Source organism: Chroicocephalus ridibundus, chromosome 18 (assembly GCF_963924245.1).
Source record: "Chroicocephalus ridibundus chromosome 18, bChrRid1.1, whole genome shotgun sequence".
In the NCBI taxonomy this organism is placed as follows: Eukaryota; Metazoa; Chordata; class Aves; order Charadriiformes; family Laridae; genus Chroicocephalus; species Chroicocephalus ridibundus.
The window spans coordinates 3604523-3623900 of record NC_086301.1 but is presented as its reverse complement, the minus strand read 5'-3'; the positions used below and the strand labels follow the sequence as shown (position 1 = coordinate 3623900).

At 46.7% G+C, this 19378-nt stretch overlaps 1 protein-coding gene across 2 annotated transcripts in view; it reads right to left on the bottom strand.

Moving 5' to 3' along the window:
• GRIK4 (glutamate ionotropic receptor kainate type subunit 4) overlaps positions 1–19378 on the bottom strand; it is a 203325-nt gene that overhangs the window by 73432 nt on the left and 110515 nt on the right. For both annotated transcript variants that reach the window (XR_010073621.1, XM_063355167.1), the window contains exon 3: positions 3908–4072. Coding sequence is in view for 1 of the 2 variants with exons in the window: in XM_063355167.1 (XP_063211237.1) it covers positions 3908–4072 (165 nt within the window). In the remaining variant the exon portion in view is untranslated. The remainder of the gene's footprint in view (positions 1–3907; positions 4073–19378) is intronic.

Sequence of the window (19378 nt, the reverse complement as noted above, 5' to 3'; positions counted from 1 at the left end):
TGAGTGAGAAAGGGCCACGTTTAGTAGTTTCCACAAGTATATTTGGGAATTAACTAGAGGTCTGGACACTCAGGAAACAGCAAGATAAGTTTTAAAAGAAGATAGAAATACGTGCTTATTTTTGAACATGAAAAAGCACAACAAATTAGTAGCTCTTGCATTATGTATGTATGTACATTCACTCAGTCATGGTCAGATAGTGCCTTTCACCTCCTGGGATCTCAGGGCACTTGGCAAGCATTTCCACGAACTCTCCCTGTTCAAAGCACGCTCAAAGCGCTCCGGTAAGAGCATCCACCCACAGCACAAAACACAGCATCTCCTTCACTGCAGAGATACCTGATACAAGGGTTTCAAACAGCACGCAAAGACGACTCCTGCCTCTAACTGAAAATAAACGAGGAGGGAAGGTACGTGATTACCTCAACATTTCCATGGTTGCAAAACATATCAGAGGGTGTTGAATGCCAGGGACTGGTCAGGTTGGAATTCTCATACAAAAAGCACCAAGCGCATAAGCAGACGGTGTTACAGAGGGTGCATCCTGCGCCGTGGCTCCAACACTGCTCCCTGCAGCATCCTTTATGCTTCTTAACAGGAACCCGCAACCAGAGGAAGGCTTAAATGTGAAATCCAACAGGATCCACAAAAATGGTGGGACAGTTAATAGCACACTTGAGCCAATGTCACTGAATGGACGTATCAGTCACTTCGAAATATTGGTGTGAATAAATCAAAACTAAAAATCCTCCAGTTGCTCGCTCACTCTGACTGCTGACTTGCCCCGAGATGTTTGGATTAACAACAGAAAGATGCTTAAAAGACTGGTAAGACGATAGGGGACAGGGTGACAAGTAGAAAATCTGTCCCTCCCTGGACATCAAAAGGAATAAGGTGTTTTAGATAAAGATATGATTAAACAAGTCACTTTCGATCTCCATAAAAGGAGTTGAAACATCAAACACAAAGAGAGAACAGGCTTTACTTAGAATGGCAAAAAAAGCTCTATCCATAACCTTTCACTGCAAACTCATTTCAAAACATGGGACTTTACAGATGTTGCACACAGGAACAGTCAATGTTTGTCTTCATTCATATATAAAGCTGAAATGGCAAACCACGCATGAATGTGAATAAGACTGACTCATATTTTATCTGCTATAGCAATTGTCATTTTGTGGCCCCCTAATAGTAAGATGCCTGAGTCAGTCAGGGGGAAAAAAAGACAGAAAAATAGTTCGACACTAAAATAAAAACTAACTCTCAAAACGACTTTCTTCTCTTGAAGCACTAATTGTACGTGGAATATCACTGATGGGGTGTAATCACAGCATTCCTAGATCAGTCGGCTAAGCATGCTAGCTGTGATATTTCTGGGTGATTCAAAGGGCGTGAAATTTGAGAACAGTATTAAACAGATGTATAACAGCTTTGCAGTCATAGGTTAAAACATCTAAACTGCTTTTATTAATATTACGTGTGATAACAAATATCAGTGCGTATTAAAGCTGAGAAGTCAGACATTTGAAAGCCATGAAAGCCTTGAAATTTAAGTTAAAGGATCTGATTCTCCTCTGCTACCAGTATAAATCAAGAATAACTTCACTGACACTAATAGCGGAGCCATGCAGAATCCAGATTTTTTCCTTTTATAAGAAACGCTTCAAGAGATTTTTCCCTCTGAAGAAAAGGGATATAACGTATTGCAAAATTACGTGAATATTCACTTCACCAAAATCAAATCAGTTTGCTCCGATTTCTACTTTTTACATTCTATAAGCCAAAGAAAATAAAACAATGAAAATCACCCTGAGGTAAAAATTTGAAATGGAAGATTGCCTCTTCCTCACTTATCCCATTTCCATGTTCTCCCCACGCACCACGCTTGCCGAAATCAACAATTTCTTGCATAATACTTCATTCTCAGCAAATTAGTATTCTGCTGCTTGAAAAATGTTCCAAGAGAAAGATCTCTGAGCAGTGTTACAGGGGTGCAAGCGAGAAAGAAATCCCGCCGGCGATCTCCACCGCAGCTCCGGGGTCACTCGGCAATCCAGCCTGTTTCCCAAGCAAAGTTAAACAACAGACACGCTGCTATCTGCAGAAGATTTATGAGGAAGGAAAAAGAATGGGACTAAAAATGCTACTGGTTCTTTCAAAGATATTGAAGGCTCAAGCAAGCAAGCAGTCTTCTCATTTCCTAGGAGGCTCGTTGAGAGATTTGGGATACTTTTGGGGGCAAACTGACTTGGAAACACAAGCAGCCCCCATCCCTTCTGCATGACCTGGCCAGTCAGACTGGATTTGCCCTATTGCTGTGCCAAAGGAGGGTAAAGCAGGATGTGCGCAACCCCGAACAGATGGGAAAGACCAAAAAAAAGTTAAAAGAGATAAGGGGTCCAAAAAGGCAAAGAACTGCTGTTTTAAACACTCCCTGTGATGCCGCGTGTGATCATCTTAATCTAGACTGCCTCGTGGGTGACAGGCTCTATAAATAGACATACAGGTACTTGCTGAAATGCACTTTATTAACTGAACGCTTCTATAAATAATGCAAATGTTAATTCAGGAAATGAAGGAGCGATCTGCTGATCTCGCAGGCCTATTGAGCTCGTTCTGACAGTTACCCAGAGACCTGCTCCTCACCAGCGCTGGGTACCACGGGGTCGCCCAGGCACAGGGATGCTCAGTGCTGTGCAGAATAAGGACCAGAGCTATGTGAAAAAACAGCCTGCTCTAGACCACAACGTACCACCACGCCTTTCGGGGATACCCTGCAGACTGTACAAGCTTGGAACAGAGAACCAAAGGGAAAAGAGTCAAAATCCCTATTATTTAAAATTATTTCTCCAGCTTTTTCAAGCCAGCTTGTAATAAAAAATTACAGTCCTCCCCTGAACTCTAAAGGTCATCTTAAAAATTATTCTAAAGGGAAGCTATCCATTCCAAAGGATTTTCCCTCTTACCGGAAGAAGCTATTCTAGATCTTTTGGGTTTCTTTCACTCAAGGTCCTGAGAGGTCTGTGGGACACTGACCATCAATTCCTTTTTTATTCATCAGCATGGGGTTGATATGTTTGGCATCTAGAGGAACACGTCTAGTAGAGACCAGTTTGTATTAAGGGACTTTAAAGCAAAATAGGAAGTATACTGCTCTTTCAAAATCAGCTCTTTTTAATCCACATGATTTTAAACATCACTTGAAAACTTCACTTTGTGTAAACAAATCCACTGCCAATCTAAAGCACTGAAAGAGCTATCATGTTTGCTGACAAACTGTGTTCCGTGGGGTTTTAAAAATAACTTAATTGCGCTGAACTTGCCCAGAGTCTCTTATTTGCACACCATTAAGTACTTTACAAAAGAGCATCGCCTCCTGTATCATTACTTCTGGTTATTGACACACAGATTAAAGAAAATAATTTGTCCCAAGTCACTGAGCTGAGTGGCGGCAAAGCTTATCGGGGACCTAGATCCTCTCAGTCCACGCCACGGCTCACCTCACAACACCACGCTAAACCCTCAAATGAAAACTGGTCCCAGCACTTGCCCTCCAAGCCCAACCTCTGCTTACGTGCCACTGTGCCCCTGCGGCGGATGCACCCCAGAGCCAATGTGAACACGTGGCTGGCGCTGAACACACGGCGAGTGCTGCTGGTAAAGGTGCCAGGCACCTCCCGAAGGGATGCTGCACCCGCATCCAGACCGTACCCAACCCCTACACCAAAATTCCATGGAAGCATGTGTTAATCTTTCAAAGTATTGACAGAGGAGCCGAGAGGTACTTTTTACCCTTTGTACCCTTCCTTGACTATCACACAATTATCCCCTGGAGCAAGCAGACACCTCCTGCAAACCAGCGGAGAGAAGAACTGGGGAAGGACCAGCTACGTGGAGGCATACTTACTGGTTTCTGCTGTCTCATACTCGCTGTCTCGCAGCAGCTCAAAAATGTCCACCTCCACTTTGGCTTTCCCCACCCGCTCGGGTGCACGGTTGATGCGGTTCTTGGCCAGGGTGATGGAGAGCCTCTCCCCTCTGCTGCACTCCATGGGGTCATCCAGGATGGCAGCTGCGGGAGCAAAGGCATTGGCAGCGGTTAGGCTTGGCGGGGACCCGGCCCAGCTCCATGCAACTCCCCCATCCCCATCCCCTTTTCGGGATCTCCGCTGCCACGCCAAGCAGCCGCCGCGTTGGCACTTCTGCTCCTGCCGCTGCTATTGTTAGCGCATCCATCCATCTATCCATTCTCCCTCCCACACGCGGCCTTTCCCGCCGCTTCGCCCACCTCCTGGGTCTTGCCAGACACGTGGGTGGCAAAATCTTTGCAGCAGCGGCTGCTTTACCTGCCGGCTCGCTGCAGCACGACACGGCCGCCCACACTGCTGGGGTCCTGGCGGCACCCACGGCAGCACCAGCACCCGCTGCTCGCTACGGGTGCTCCCAGAGAGGGATATCCAGCTGTGCAGCGCCCAGCAGCCCGGATCCGGGCACTGCCTCGCATCCCGACAGAGGAAGAACGTCCCCAGATAGCCTCGGTTCGCTCGTTCGAGAAAGCGTTGGTAACGGTGCTGAGAGCTGGAATATTTCAGGAAGCACGTGGGAAGCCGTGGGTGGGAAGGGACAAATATTTTTCAAACAGAAAGCACTTGACTCTTGAACTCAGCTCCTGGGCCTGCCCACTCAAATCTGCGTTAGGCAGAGGGAGATAGTGTGGGGTATTATTTTTATTTTCTTGACGGAAGGCAAGAAGAAACTGGAGTGGAACATTAATCACAGCGTTTCATTACGAGCTGGCAGGATGCCTGCACCTCAGTGGGTTTATCCTAGCTAATAGGAGGTCTCCTCCCAGACTGCAGCTCTTCAGTCGTACCTGGGGAAGAGTAGCATCGAGTTTTGTTGTGTATATTAAAAAGGCACCAATGCTTATCTTCCCTTTCCAAAAACAACTCCAACGGGACCGATGCCATTCAGAACTGCTCAGGAGTAGATGGAGGCGCAGCTGAATCAGGCCCTGCACCACGTAGGTTGGCAAAGCAGGGATTAGAGGGGCTCTGCTAGTTTGTGTGTCAGGGAAACATGGAACGAACTACAGCAGCTGGGTGCCTTGTTGAAGCTTTGAAACATATCATTGTGCTGTGGCGGGTTTAGTTTGTTTGTGGGTTTTGTTTAGATAGGAAAAAACAGAGTGAAACATGTAAATCAGCTGGCAGCTGCAGTAAAGCACATGGGCTATAAACAGGAGGTATCCCGCCTCCCTGAGAGCAAGAGCTGAGAGGAGAGTCCAAGGATACACACATTTTGAAGACACAGCTAACTGGGACCACTGTGAAAAGAAGCACAGTGATGTTGTGCCGTAGGTGGGACTGAACACATTCCTCAGAGGGATAGTTTATGCTTTGGAGGTCCTCATTGCTCCCCCAGTGCGTGGGCACTGACCACACTTCATTGCCACCAACACACAGAACCTCCAACACAGCCCGGCCCAACAAATAAACCTGTCTTGAGTTCAGGCTCCTTTTACTTGGGCTTTCCTGCCCCTGAGACCCGCTTTGAACCCACCCAAATCTCAAAGCACAGCCCAACCACCAACTCGAATCACATTTCACAAGGGCTCTTCTCTCAGCCTTGCTATGCTTGTCCCAGTGGGATCCCTTCTCTCACAACAAAACTGCGGAGCATCTCTGCTTCCCAGTCCTGCCCCAGCTCCAGCTGTGGAAGGCAACCGCATACCAAATCCAGCGGTGAAGCAAAGTTGGTCCATACTAACCTGATTTACTTCGTATCCTAATGATATCCATTCAAGAACTCGTTCTCTTCCTACTTTTTCCCCAGTTTTATGGGAGCTAAACCGAACTAAGTACTGCTAAAGAAACAAACAGCCATACTTCTACGATACGCACAGATGTCTTGGCGAACATTCCCAGTCCTTCAGGCGACACCATCTCCTCTGCTCTGCTAACACGCGAGCACCATCATTATCTGCAAAGCTCGGGCAGTTAATCTTAATCTCATTACGGAAGAAAAAAGGTTGTGCTTTCCTCTAAGGCCAGGAGCACGGATCACAGCTTTTCAAGACATCGATATGGCTGGTGACTGCTCTTAATTAAAAAGAAGCTGGGATACTAAAGTGCCCCAAGAAGCAGCTTGCTCAACTCCCTGCTTCTCTAGGAAAGCGTCAGCAGACAGAGGAGAAACTTCTGGCCAGGCCTCACTTTCTCAAACACAAAACTGTCTGATGGGTGTAAACTTTTCACTATTGCCGTGTTTCCAGGAAAGGGTAAAGCAATGTACTGGACCTGATGAACATCACAAAATGCTTTTTACATTCCAGGTGCTGACATAGCAAAATTAAAGATTAGTGGTGGAAGAGTGTACGTCAGCATTCTTAGATTCATTATTTTCTATTTTAAAGCTTCAAAATAAACTAAACCAGACACCTTTTTCAAGTGTATTCTTCAATTGTGTTTTCAAACAAAATTCATTTCCGCTAATGTACAGTTAAATACATTTTAGAAACAAAAGACTCAAAACCAAAGCATATCAAGTATTTTCCTCAGGCCACCTAGGCATAAATGTTTGCACAAATACATTTTGTCTCTATGCAGGATGGGATTTTCCATTTTTATTTTTGGAAATCTTGAAAACTTCCCTACAACTGAGGGAAAAAAAAAAAATCACCAACGAAAAACCCAAATAAAACCCTCTTTTCCCTAGCTCTGACTGAATTTCAACTTTGCAGTCCCCCTTGGGAGCAAATACATGAGGAAGGGGAAAGTGCCCACAGCAAGTTTTGGAAAAGAAAGGAACACAACCGGACAGCCTAAATCCCGGGATGGAGGTGGCGGTGGCGCTCCTAGAGCCCAGCCACTAATCAAACTACATTACCCTTCCTAGCTCCCTGCAGGGCTTGTATATAGAAAAGCAGCAAAATTTATTCACTTGCATTTTGGGAGACTAGTTAGTTTTACCAAATATTAAACCATCCCCCAGAACAGACTAGGTAATGAGGCTGAACTAATCTTTATTTATTAAAGCTACCCGATGAAAAAGGTCATTTAATGTTTAAAAAAGGTTGGTTTTAAAACTTCATGTCTTGGGACACAGTGCCAAAGCTCATCTAATAGTGGTATCATTAAGTATGAACGAAAATCTTTATAGAAATTCCCTTTCATCTATTCCTGTCTATTAAATATGGGAAGCTGCATCAAGTAAATCTTTAATACTGAAAACTTACAGCAAAGTCTTTGAACTTTGTTGGCCTCAAAAATCACTTCTATCTTCCCCATCATAATAAGTGTCTCCAATCTAGACTGCCTTCTCTGTGAATTATGAGAAAAATATTTCAGAGGGATTCGGGAGCACCTGGGTCTGTGACGCCCAGTTCAGGGCTGCTCAGGATTTCACAGGGACTGAGACTCAAACAGCTTCAAGCGAAGGCAGCAAGGACTGGCAGAGGCTGAGCTTTTCTCAGGAAGAACTGGCTGGAACATCTTTTCCCATGGGATGTTGCAATCTTGATAGATAAACATCCTTTATATAGTAATAATGCTTTTTTTACTCAATATACACAGGTTTTCCGTACTCTTCACACAAAACCCACAAACCCAAGAGGCTACAAACCAGAAGAGATTATTGCTTTGGGTATGCAATGAAAATAGCTGGGTTACAAGTTGCTCAAGATTTGAGCAACAGGTGACTTCAATTGCAAATTTCCATCAAGCACAAATTTCAAATGCAACACTCAATGATTTAACAGCAAGAACCAGAAAAAACCGTATTACTGGTAGCCAAAGAAATGCAAGATGACATGACAGTGCCCTTTGAGAAAAACGGATTTCAGTAACTTCCCCACGGGTTGCCCTCACCTCAGTGATGTTCCAGCCCTTGGAGGCAGGCAGACACGATGGGGGACGGGGGGGACGGATTTGGGGCTCTCTGACAATATGCGGGAGTGTGTGTGCTCGCACCTGTGTGCACGTGTGTTAGTGCGCACTCGGTCTAAGCCCTGCCCTACCGAGACACAGCCCATGGGACATAGCGCATAGACAAGGGGCTCCCCAGAGACACGGCTTCCTTAGGCTCCATCGGCCCCACAGCACGTGCTGCCCCACGCAGAGGGACAGCTGGGGGGTGGCATCTGCACGCAGCATTTTCACTCCACTCAAGCACAGCACAGCCGCAGCAGTATGAAAGGCAGATGCTCTGTCTTTTCTCCTCTTACCCTGGAGAAACTTTTCCAGGAAGAGGAAGGACATTCATTTCTCACCCCGAACATTTCAGTCCTACTCCTTTTCGCCGAAACAGCAAGTGGGGGGACAGGCAGTGCTGTCAGCTTGTGTGCTTTCAGCGATGGAGACAGCTGTCTTCTTGGAGCTGGGCTGAGACTTGGCAACTCATCCTATTAAGTGCACCAGCCAGTTTACAGACAATGCTGAAATCGAATCCTTTCTGCCCTCAGTTGGGTTTCAACCAGTGCTAAAAAAGCAGAAAGCCTCCCTTTCTCCCATTCCCCCAAGCCATGTGGCTCCCCAGAGTGCTGCCCGCCACCAGCCAGATTCACAACATATGCACTCTGACAAGCCTAATACGATTGCAAGTTTTACTACATATCACTACTTAATTCATGATCCAACCAAGATCTAATGAAGTAGCATTTTTATAACAATAACAGGGAACAGATGTTACCAGGAGGTTTATACACTGCTACAACAAACAGTGTTCAGCTGACCTTTCCCTGTTAACTTGATTCAGGTTCGTTACATTTTCTCGGATGCTTTCCATACCACTGAGATGTAAAGCCATACCCAGAAACACAATTGCCATCTCAAGTCATCTCTTGATGACGTAGAGTTAGCAAAGCGCTGGCTTAGTAAAGATGGTATTTCACCGCTCATAACCTGTCCCTCCAAGTTAAAAAGATATAAAGCCATCCGCAATATTTCTCCAGTGTCTCCTCTGACAGGTTAAGATCACACCTACAACCTTTTCTTATTTATACCATAAACACAGTCCTCAGATCCTCTACGTTTACGTGATGAACGGACTCTCAAATTAAGAACTGTAACCTCAGTTCAAGCAGGTTTAGACACGTAGAAATGTGACACCTACCACTGGAGCTGATCAGTCCTTATGTCTCAAAGCCAGGAACCCTTCAGATCAAAGGCACACCAGAAAAAAATACTGCTCTTTAGCGCCGATGTCCTGCTCGGGAATTCCAGCCTCGGGAGATGCCCTGGGATGTGGGGGAATCACCCCAGACCTTCGCATGTCCCCCTGCTCCTGCCGGCTGCTCCCCGACCACCTGCACAAACCTTATCAGCAGAGACCCACCTGCAGCTGCTCTTAGCTTCATTACCCCCAAACTGCCTCCAAAACCACAAGGCTCCTGATTCGAGGGGGAATTTGATTGAAAACGGTTGCAGGATTCTCTTACTTTGCACACTTCCCCTCTGCTGAATATGATATCAACCCTTCAGGCTGTCTATACAGTAAATGATAAGAAATTTGCAGACTTCCTCATTACAGGGCTGTCAAGTATAGCTCCAGTGGAGAAACAGGTGGGATTGTGTTTCCATTATAATCTCTGAAGTGCTGCTTAAAAATAAAATAAAAAGTCGTCAATATGCTATTACTCTGAGAGGAAAGAGGATCTCATCAAGGAAAAAGAAAATCTAAAAACATAAACCCTCCTTCACAAAGAGACTTGATAATGTTTGTCTGATCAGTGTAGCAGAGGGCTATTTATTGCTCTTGGCCAACATTTGAAATCTGCATTTAAATGGCGCTTCCCTCTCATTTCTGCTATCCAGAGAGAGTGAATTCAGGGGGGAGAGAGAGAGAGAAGGGGAGACATGATACAAACAGCTGAGGGCTTCAGTTCCTACTGCTTGAAACACAACCTCTCTTTTCTCTTCTTCAATAATTGCTTTGTGTACATAAAATCAGAATAGCGTTCTCTGAGACCAGGAGTTTCCAGGAAGACAGAGAATGCTGTCACACTTCCCCGCTCGTCCTCCCTCAGCCTGCCAAGGTGACGACCTGTCACAGTGCCGGGATGCGACACCTCAGTGGGGGCAGCTCATCTTTGTGCCCCAGCAAACACCGTCCCTGCGGTCCAGGCAGGAAAAGCACTGCCAGCCTCCGCTTCCCTCCTCCGCACACACCGACCCGAAACGGAGATGGCTGTTCATGTCCAAAATGGGGCGGGAGGGGGAACCCCACGTCAGCTGCCATTCTGAAAGCAGGCATCTGCAAGACGACTCTCATCTCGCCTCTCAGCCCCCTGCTTCATGTGTGGGGAGGAAAACACACTAATGAGACAAGGTCCCGCTCTTCCGACAAAGATCACCTGCTTTTCCGAATACAAATTTCGCTACAAGGCGGCCAGCAAACAACCTCCGCACGAAGACCGAAGTGAAAGAGCACGAAGGGACAGGGAAGGGGTCTGAAATGGAAATGCCCTGACCAGAGCTGGCTAATGCCATCTGAAGCCAGCCTCTCGTACAAAAGCAGGGCAGCAAACTGAGGGCCTTTAAAGCCAACAGGGAAACTCCTACGGGCTTCCACAGCCGCAGACTTGAGGCACGCTGCAGCTACGGGTAAAGTCCTGATCTGTGAATTCAAATAGTGTGTTTGCAACCAGACAAATCCTACTTAATCCCCTGAAAAGACTGTCAAGAGACTTCCCAAAAACGAGGAGAGAAAAGCAGGGAGGAGGAATGACTGTTTTAACCTTCCTGAGGTGTAAAGGTCAGGGCTGAGGCAGGGAATAAAAGATTACGGCTCTGAAAGAAAGGGATGTGCGAGGGCTCCAGCAGGACAGGCTGCAAGAATGAAGAAGAAGGGCTCTCCATCTCACGTGGACAGGGTTTTGCGGACAGAAAAGGGAAGGATTTGAAGACGTAATGCTAAAAATAGAATGACAGGAAGGCACAGAGGGACACCTTTCACTCAAAGCATCCCAAGAGCCACGGACACTGTCCAGGGATGTTGCTGCCAAAGGCACACGGAAGCAAATGGGTACCAGGAGGGAAGAGCCTTCTGGGGGTGTCAGAAATCTTCCAGCAAGAGAACAGGCAATTCCAGCCACCAAGAGCCTGTTTCTGCATGTGCGTACGTGGTGTGGTGGGATGCGTTTTTGTTTCCCTGAGGCTTTGCTCACAGCAGGAGGTATTCACAACAGTGCTCTCTAGCGCAGATTTTCTACATCTCTGTGAAGCCTATCTGTCAAGCTGGACTGCCGTTTGCCACAAAATTCAAGCTACTGGATGGACACTTACCCACACAAGATCACTCTAAAAGCCTAAATCTTATTTTCTCAGGAAACCAGCCTAAAGCCACTGTCCAAAGTTGGGAACATCGTTTTCCTGCCTGTCTTTTGTTTCAATAATGTCAAGTTGAATTTCAAGAGGAAGTTTTTCTGCCCATTTTCATGGTCTCAGGTGGCAGCTGGACTGGCAGCAGCTGTGGTTTTTAGGAGGAGAGCACTGGGAAGCCCTGGTGGGGCCAGTAAACTTGGCAAGACCAGGAAACAAGCAAGAACTTAATTAAGTCAGTAGAGAGTATAAGTACAAGAAAAATAACCACACAAAGCCCAAGTGCCACTTCCAGGCAAACAAAAAGAATGAGGAAGGAAGAAACAATGTGTAAAATTCTAAGCTAAAAAAAAAAAAAAAAAGTGCCAAAAAACAAATGGGGAAAGTCCATTAGGATTTATAGTTATAATCATAGATTTGAGGGATGGCAATGCACAATGCAGCGGTGGGACTCTGCGTTTGAGAGCAGGCAGCAGCCACAGGATGGGGAGGCAGAAAGGAAACCGCTGCAGAGCCCTGGACGACGCAGGATGCTCTCCTGCTGTCACACCCACAATAAGCCCCTTCTGTACCGACAAGACAGATGACCACAAAGGCCCAGAGCTCCATCCCCAGAGGCGGCTGTGTTTCAGTGGCAGCCAAGGCTATTCCAGCATACACACAACTCTCAGCAATGCTTTAGGATTTACTGATTGACAATGATGTAAGGAGAGCAATATTTCCAAAGCTGACACTTTGCCTCTTGCAGAGGGAGCCATTGCTTGGACCTCCAGCATGCTTCCGGATTAAAGGAATTTGGGGCTCCTCTAAAGCCAGTGGATTTCCATTTATGTAAGCGGGGCCTTTAGTGACCATTTTGCTCTTAAGCCTTCCTGGGATCGTAGCATTTACAGTGCATTTGCTCTTCTTTCAGCATTTCCCTGTTCCAAGGATGTGAGGGCTTTGGCACCACTTGCTGATTCCTCCCAGGCTGGCACACACCAGTGCATTGCGGAGGATGCAGAGCTTAGACCAAATGATGGAGTACGTAAGTGCCAGGCCCCAGTTCCAGGCTTCCCCCCACCAGCTGATTAATCGCATACACAGAGATAGCAAATAGCCTTGGACATATCCCCAGCGTCAAGGTGAGAAGGGGACAAAAACTGCAGTAGCGACAGGGTCTCGGGTTTTGCTCTTACTAATATGGAGAGCTTAGAGGTATTCTGCACCAGTTCTGTACTCGCTACAAATCATCAACCATTGCTACTATTACAAATCTCTAAAAGATGGATCCAAGGACAAGGACCTACCATGCTGGATGTAGACACCAGATAGGACAGTTCCTTTAAAGATAGAAGACAGACAAATGATGGGTGGAATGACTTCCGTTCTCTTATGATGGATGAAGAACAGAGGCACAGAGAGATAGAGCAACTCCTCAAGGTTTTGCAAGACCACATGGCAAATAAACTGAGTTTAATACACCAAGAGACTTCAGAAACCCTTGTTTAGCACCTTAGCCTTTTTACTTACAGACACTGAAACTTTGTCCCTAACAAGCTGGACTTTAGAGTCACTGGTCTCTATGCCCCATAGGAAACCTCACTGCCTGGGGTCCTGCAGTGGTCCCTCTCCAAGGAAGAGAGTGGGGCCTAAGAGTAGGAGGTGATCACAGAGAAGCTGAGTAGAAGATGAACAAGGGTGGGAAAGGGTGACATTGGAAGCCTCACCCCTATCGCAGAAGATCCAGATGTATTAAATAGCATGAAAGAGTTTGATCCAATTACAAAACAATGACATGCGAGCCCTTCGCTGACGTGCCTCAGGATTGTTTTCTTCTCTTTGCTTTACTGTTAGAACAAACAACTTTTCCTGCTGAGTCACACTGAAATTAGATGCTAAAGAGCTGCCACACCAGATGTGGAAGCCCTTCAGATCCAATATCCATCAATCTACACAGACTCTATTTATTTATTTTTTGCCACTCAGCCTTCAGCAATTTAATAGGTTACTTTAATGTCTTCCTGCCTTTCCTCTTTAGTGTGCTCTGCTCACTGCTTTTTTTTCCCCGATCACTTCTTCCCCTGCCTTCTGGATGGGAAAACAAAACAGGAATGTTCTTTTCCCTGGACTCTGACATGGTTTTCCCTTAATTTCCATCCATTTTAGCAGCAAACCGCTAATTAATCTAATCCCAGTTTGTATATTTTTTTGCTAAGAAAATGATGATGTGTTACTGGGAAAGAACTGCTTTTTCTTTCTTTGCTTGTGTACAGAGTGGCTCCCGTTCAACCCCAAATCAGCACCTGTGCCCACCTGCCTTGCACTGAATCCGCACTGCAGCTGGACGTGTGACCGTAGGACTTCAGTGCCCAAGCCAAATGGTGCCTTGTGACACTTAGAGCTGAACCAGCTCAGTCACGCCACCGGGATTGCCAGAGGCCCATCTTCTGCCTTGAGCACTGGCACCTCCTGCAAACCCCTCCATCTCTAACACAACCTGTGAGTTTCGCAACTACTTATCCTCACGACACCTCCACGAAGCAAAGAAACACTACCATGCCCATTTTGAAGAGGTCCAGAAACATACAGATACTCAGGAAAATCGAAATTAATTAAGATCTGAAGGTAATGTGCACCAGTTACGGCACGTTAAACTCTCAGGTGGATGCTCTTGTTGGGGAAAAAAAAGCAGCCCCACTTTGTTGTTAGATTACTTTTTGAGAGAAGGGACCTACAGAGACCTAAGTGACTGAAGTGATGCACAGTAACATCCCCGCTCGAAGCAATCTGTCTTACCATCTTCTGGAGACCATCCCTATGTGGGGTGACAAACATTGCCTGGAGAATCCTTGGCACAACAGAAAATAACCACAAAATCCTTAAAAGTTACTCAAACTTTTCCCAAAGAATCTCTGAGGTTTCTAGTACAATGCTCTTCAATGTAGGTAAAGAACAACTTTTAGGCAAACAGCTTTTGCTTTCAGCTTGGGAGCTCATTACAGATTCCCCTACATCTGTGCAACGCGGAAAAGTTTTAAACACGCTACACAGAAACGGGAAAGGCTGAGAGAAGAGGAAGAAAAGAAAGCAAAAGGCAAGGACGAAGAAAAAGCTCAGCTGCATGGACTAAATTAAATTGGACACAAAAACCCTTAGTTAACAAGGTAAAAGAAACCCAAAGGAAAAGCTACTGCAGGCTCCCAGGCGTCAGGCGTGCTGGAAGCAGCAGCACGCTAAGGCAGGCGAGGCTGGTGGGATCAGAGAGGAATCGGTACCCACACTGGGTCACGAATGAGACATACCAGAACCAGCCACACTCGCAAAGCAGAGGATGAGCGGAGTGAATTACATCCCTTGTAGTTCGTTATGATGCTTCTTAGAGCGGATACTGGATTACATTAATGCAGCAAGGAACTGGATCAGGTTCACAGCGATAAACTTAATTAAACAACAGAGTTATCCATAGGCTGTGGTTTATGTTATAAATAAGCAACATTTATGCTGATTAATTAAAGTCATGGTTCAGATCGTTAAATCCTCCTACTTTCAACCACCTTAATGAGGATACCTGCAAGAGCTGAATACAGACATATCAACACTTGCGAGCCCAAGCACACACCGGAGGGAAGGGCAGGACAGGGGCTCTTGCCAAGGCACCCTCCAACCATGAGAAGTCTGGGACCAGCTTGCGTTTCAGTGGGTGGTCCAGGCTCCTCTGCTGGGGGTTTGCTCTTGCTGCTGTCACACGAAGAGTTATGGTTGCCAGCCGCAGGCGGCACCACATTCCCTGCAGTTCTCAAAGTCTGTAAAAGGCGTCTTAACACAACACTGAAAACATCTTAGAGACCGCGAGCTGTGTCAGCTGCCCTCACGGATCCAATTCTTTTTCATTATCCCAGCTAGCAGAACTTGCCTGCAGAAACAGGGCTGCTTTATCATCCTCCCCAGCCTCTTCCAACATGAGAGATGTCCAGGGCCACCTCCGGGACAGCAAACTGCTATCTCACCATCAAACACCCAGACCTCCCCCACCGTCACCCCCCCTGGCCACCCCTCTTACTTCATGCATCACAGTCTGAGGCTCCACGCTCAAGATAACGCCATGCACGCAGACTTGAAGGGGAAAAACCCTGGCCCTTATAAAAGACTTCACTTGGTGAGACTTGAGGTTTAAATATAAAATTCCCATTCAAGCACTGCTCTGAACTGGGATGAATTGAGGCTCATGTCTGACACTTATTCTAATCAGAGTACTATAAAAACAGGACAGACCCTTTCTCCCCTCTTTTTCAACTTTCTGCTCCTTCTTACCACAGTCTGACAAGGTTTACAGAGCTCTAGTTTTTCAGAGAGCAGCCTTGCTGCTCTGAAGTGCAAAGCCAGCTTGGGAGGCTATGGTTTGCTCAAGCTCATCTATCACATCTGCTCACAAACCCAGTGGTTATTAAAAATTAGAGCTGGTCAAATTATTGTTATATTTTGACCACATGGAGAATATTATTATCATCCTTCCTTGCTACCCCCAGCCCCTCCTCATGAATCATTCATGATTCTGTCCTGATTCCTGCAGAAGAGCTGGGCTCATGCTTTGTGCAGAACAGATTTTCTGTCCATGGAGCAGAGCCACAGTCTGCTCACCTGAGCTGTACCCAAACACAGCCTGAGCTTGAGCTGACCTGCCAGCACAACCCCTGTGGTCCATGGCCCAGAAGAGACAATCACTGACTACAGCCATCCTTATCCTCTCAGCTTGCACTATTAATTGACCCTATACTTGCAACACCACCTTCCACCAGTGTGAATTACAGGTGGAGAACAGGAGCAGTTCTCTGAGGCTACAAGATCAAGTCATCTGTTTGCTTGCTGCTCTTTATGAGATGTGAGTCAACGATGCTGCAATGGGACATTTGACCGACTGGAGGGAGCCAAGATGAGGCCCCAAGTCACTAATGAGCCCATCAAACGGTCCCAAAAAATTCTGCAAGGATGATTCCTCCTTCATCTCTTCCAGTCTTTTCCCTTTTTCTTAACACAATCTCACCAGATTGGGAACTGACTAATAACAATAATAATAAAATAAACCTCGTTTACGATCAGTTGCAGGATTGGGGCTATTTCCTCCATCTATTCACCATCACAGAAATTGCCTTTTAAATGGATAACAATGATTGTGAGGGTCCAGTTATTACCTTGAAACCTCACATTTTGATACATCCAATGTTGTTCTCTTATATAAATAACAGTTATTACTGTAAAGTGATTTTCCCCCTTCTGTACTTACAAAGAGTTCCTGCAGGAGATGGCAAAGAAAATGGGTTCCATTAATAGTACACTTAGGCCCTGTTGCTTTCATAGTTTAACTCCCATCATTAATCTTCTAATGTGTCTTTAAACAAATGTCATTTATTCCACAACTCTCTGGCAGCTATTCTTCCCCGTCTTCTCCCCTTCCTTTCCCCCGATACCCTCTCCCGTGAAGCAGGAGCTCTTCCTCTCCTGACTCATCAGTGGGTGTTGTGCTCCTGACAGTCAGGGAAAAGCATTTCAGCTCTTGTTCAGGCAGTTTGCTGGTAATTACAAGAAAAATATGAGAGCCCACAATCAGGAAACACACATCAGAAGGAGCTGTAATGGGAGGATTTCTGTCCTCCCTGAAACCTTGCAGCAAGGATCACAGGATGACTTTGCTGAAGAGGTTATTCTAAACTAATCCGAGGGTGACAGTCACCTCAACAGAGCTGGGTCCTTGTGCTGGCTCTTACCACAGGGAAGGCATTGCCTCTGGCACACAGCATCCTCTTTTGAGCACACTACAAATGCAACTGCCAGATGCCACTTTTATCTGATTTGATGACGATAAACAAGGCTGTTCTTTTCATTGCACAATCATGGGGCAACTGAGTCTGCAACTATCAACTGTTTGCACAGGACTCTCTGAAACAGCCTATACCCCCGCCTGCAGTGCTCCGGGCAAGCCCCTCTGCCACCACGTCTCAGCAGTGAGAGAAGTGCTGTCACCTCCACTTCATGGGGAGCAGAGGCAGAGAACGGCCACAGCCCAATTCTGCAGTGGCATTTAGACACCAATCCTACCGCTGAGGGGGCAAAATCCCACCTATTTCAAGGAGCTAGTCTCTGCAGGAGTTTTATCATTATGCGAGTCACGCACGAAAGGCTCAAGGGCTAAAAGACTTCCCCGTCATCTGGGAGAGGAACTGCACATGCACCTTCTGAACCCCAGAGCATGCAGCACTGCCAGGGGCTGGCAGACCCCCTCCGATGCCGCGGCACACGGGGCTGCGCCACGTGGTACACCACGCACCAGCCAGCATGGCTCTGCCAGCACCGCCAGCGTCCTGCGCACGCTGCCAATAGCACCAGGCCAGAACATCCAGCCAGCCAGGGGAGGACACGCTGACCTTCTAGCAAAGGCAAAAAAAAAAAAAAAAAATGTTTTCCAGACTAATTAAGCTAATTGAGGCTAATTACGCGTTAGCCATGAGGCACCTGGGCACGGAACCACAGCTCCAAGAACAGTGCTACATTCTGCTTATAAGCTCTGTGCTTGAAGACACAGCACCCAGGAAGCCAATCCCCATCCCTATTTGCCAGGAATAACCGGTAACTCAGTCCCTTGGGTGCACGGTCCCCCCACACCACTATGACATTCTGCACAGAGCAGGATCTCTCACCAAAAAACTCATTTCCGTAAAAAGGTTAACAGCAAGACCAAGCCATGAATGTGAACTGGAGATAAAGAAAACCACCTTTGCAGGCAAGACACCGTAGAGTTACTGATTTTCCACCGCATCTACCACCTCTCGTACCAGAAATAGCAAAGATGAATATTTTGAGTTACCTCACGTAACTTCTGGACATCTGGACTTTTCTGTTTTCCCCTCCTCCCCCAAGAGTTACGACATTCCCTCTACCCTTTCTCGGTTACAGCCTCTTCTTCATTATCATCTGTCAAGTCCAATTAACATGTGCACTGACATCAGGGAAGATTACTTCTGAAGTCTCCTGTGAGAGCCAGTTGACAGGAGCCTCCACCCTTGAGAAGTGCGAGTAAACTCCCCAGCAGATTGCCATCGCTCTTCACATCATCCTCCCCAGGGAGCCCCAGAGCACACAAGGCCCATCTTGCAGAATTTGCCTTTGGTGGCAATGGAGGACGTTTTGCATGTTGGAGAATGTCAGCGTGTCACTGCTTTTTGATGCTAGAAGCCCAGGATCTCTAAAGGTATTTTGACTAGACGCCTACCAGTCGATCAGCTTGGCAGCAATCTTGAGGGCTATTTGGTGTGGAAAGAGCAAGATGTCCCACAACGCTTCATTCTGGATTCAGCCCTATGTGGAGAGGTCGACATGACATCTGTGTGTCACTGTATCTCTTCAAATAGGGCTTAATGGGAACAAGCTGCACAGGGGCCTGATGGGCATGGTAACTATTTTCCATTTAAGCAGTCGCCCTGACTCTTGTTCCCATCAGCTGCTGGCTTTAAACCACAGCTGTACCCCCACACTCCCCGAGGGCAGCGGGTGCTGTGGTGCCTCCTCTCAGACCCAGAGGGACTAATCCTCGCTGTACCAGCGAGCCTGGGCTCTGCTCACACCAGATGCCACCAAACCTCAAGTCCAAAACCCTCCCCATCCTTTGGTTTTCCCCAGCTCCCGCTGTTCCGATGGCCAAAAGGAGTCCATCAGTTTCCCAAGCGAGAAGAACTATACGCTCCCACCTTTTGCCAAAGTCCCACCCCTGCTTCTGCAGAACCAAGATCATCTCCCCTTTCCCAATCAGCTGCCTACTGGGACAAAAAGATTTCAGGCCAATAATTCGGTTGTTTGCAGGCGCCTCCTCTGAGCTGCTTTACTCCCTCCAAACTCTACGTGCCTTTCACAGAAAAACGTTTGGCTGTTTCCCATGTTCCTGATTAAACAGTTAATGAGGAATCTGGACAGAGCAAAATCAACAGGAAATTAAGGCAACATGAGCCACTACATCCCCCCTATTGTAAACAAGAGAAAGCACAGGAAAAAAAAAAATCCAAAATACTTCCCTCAAGAAGAGTGGCAAA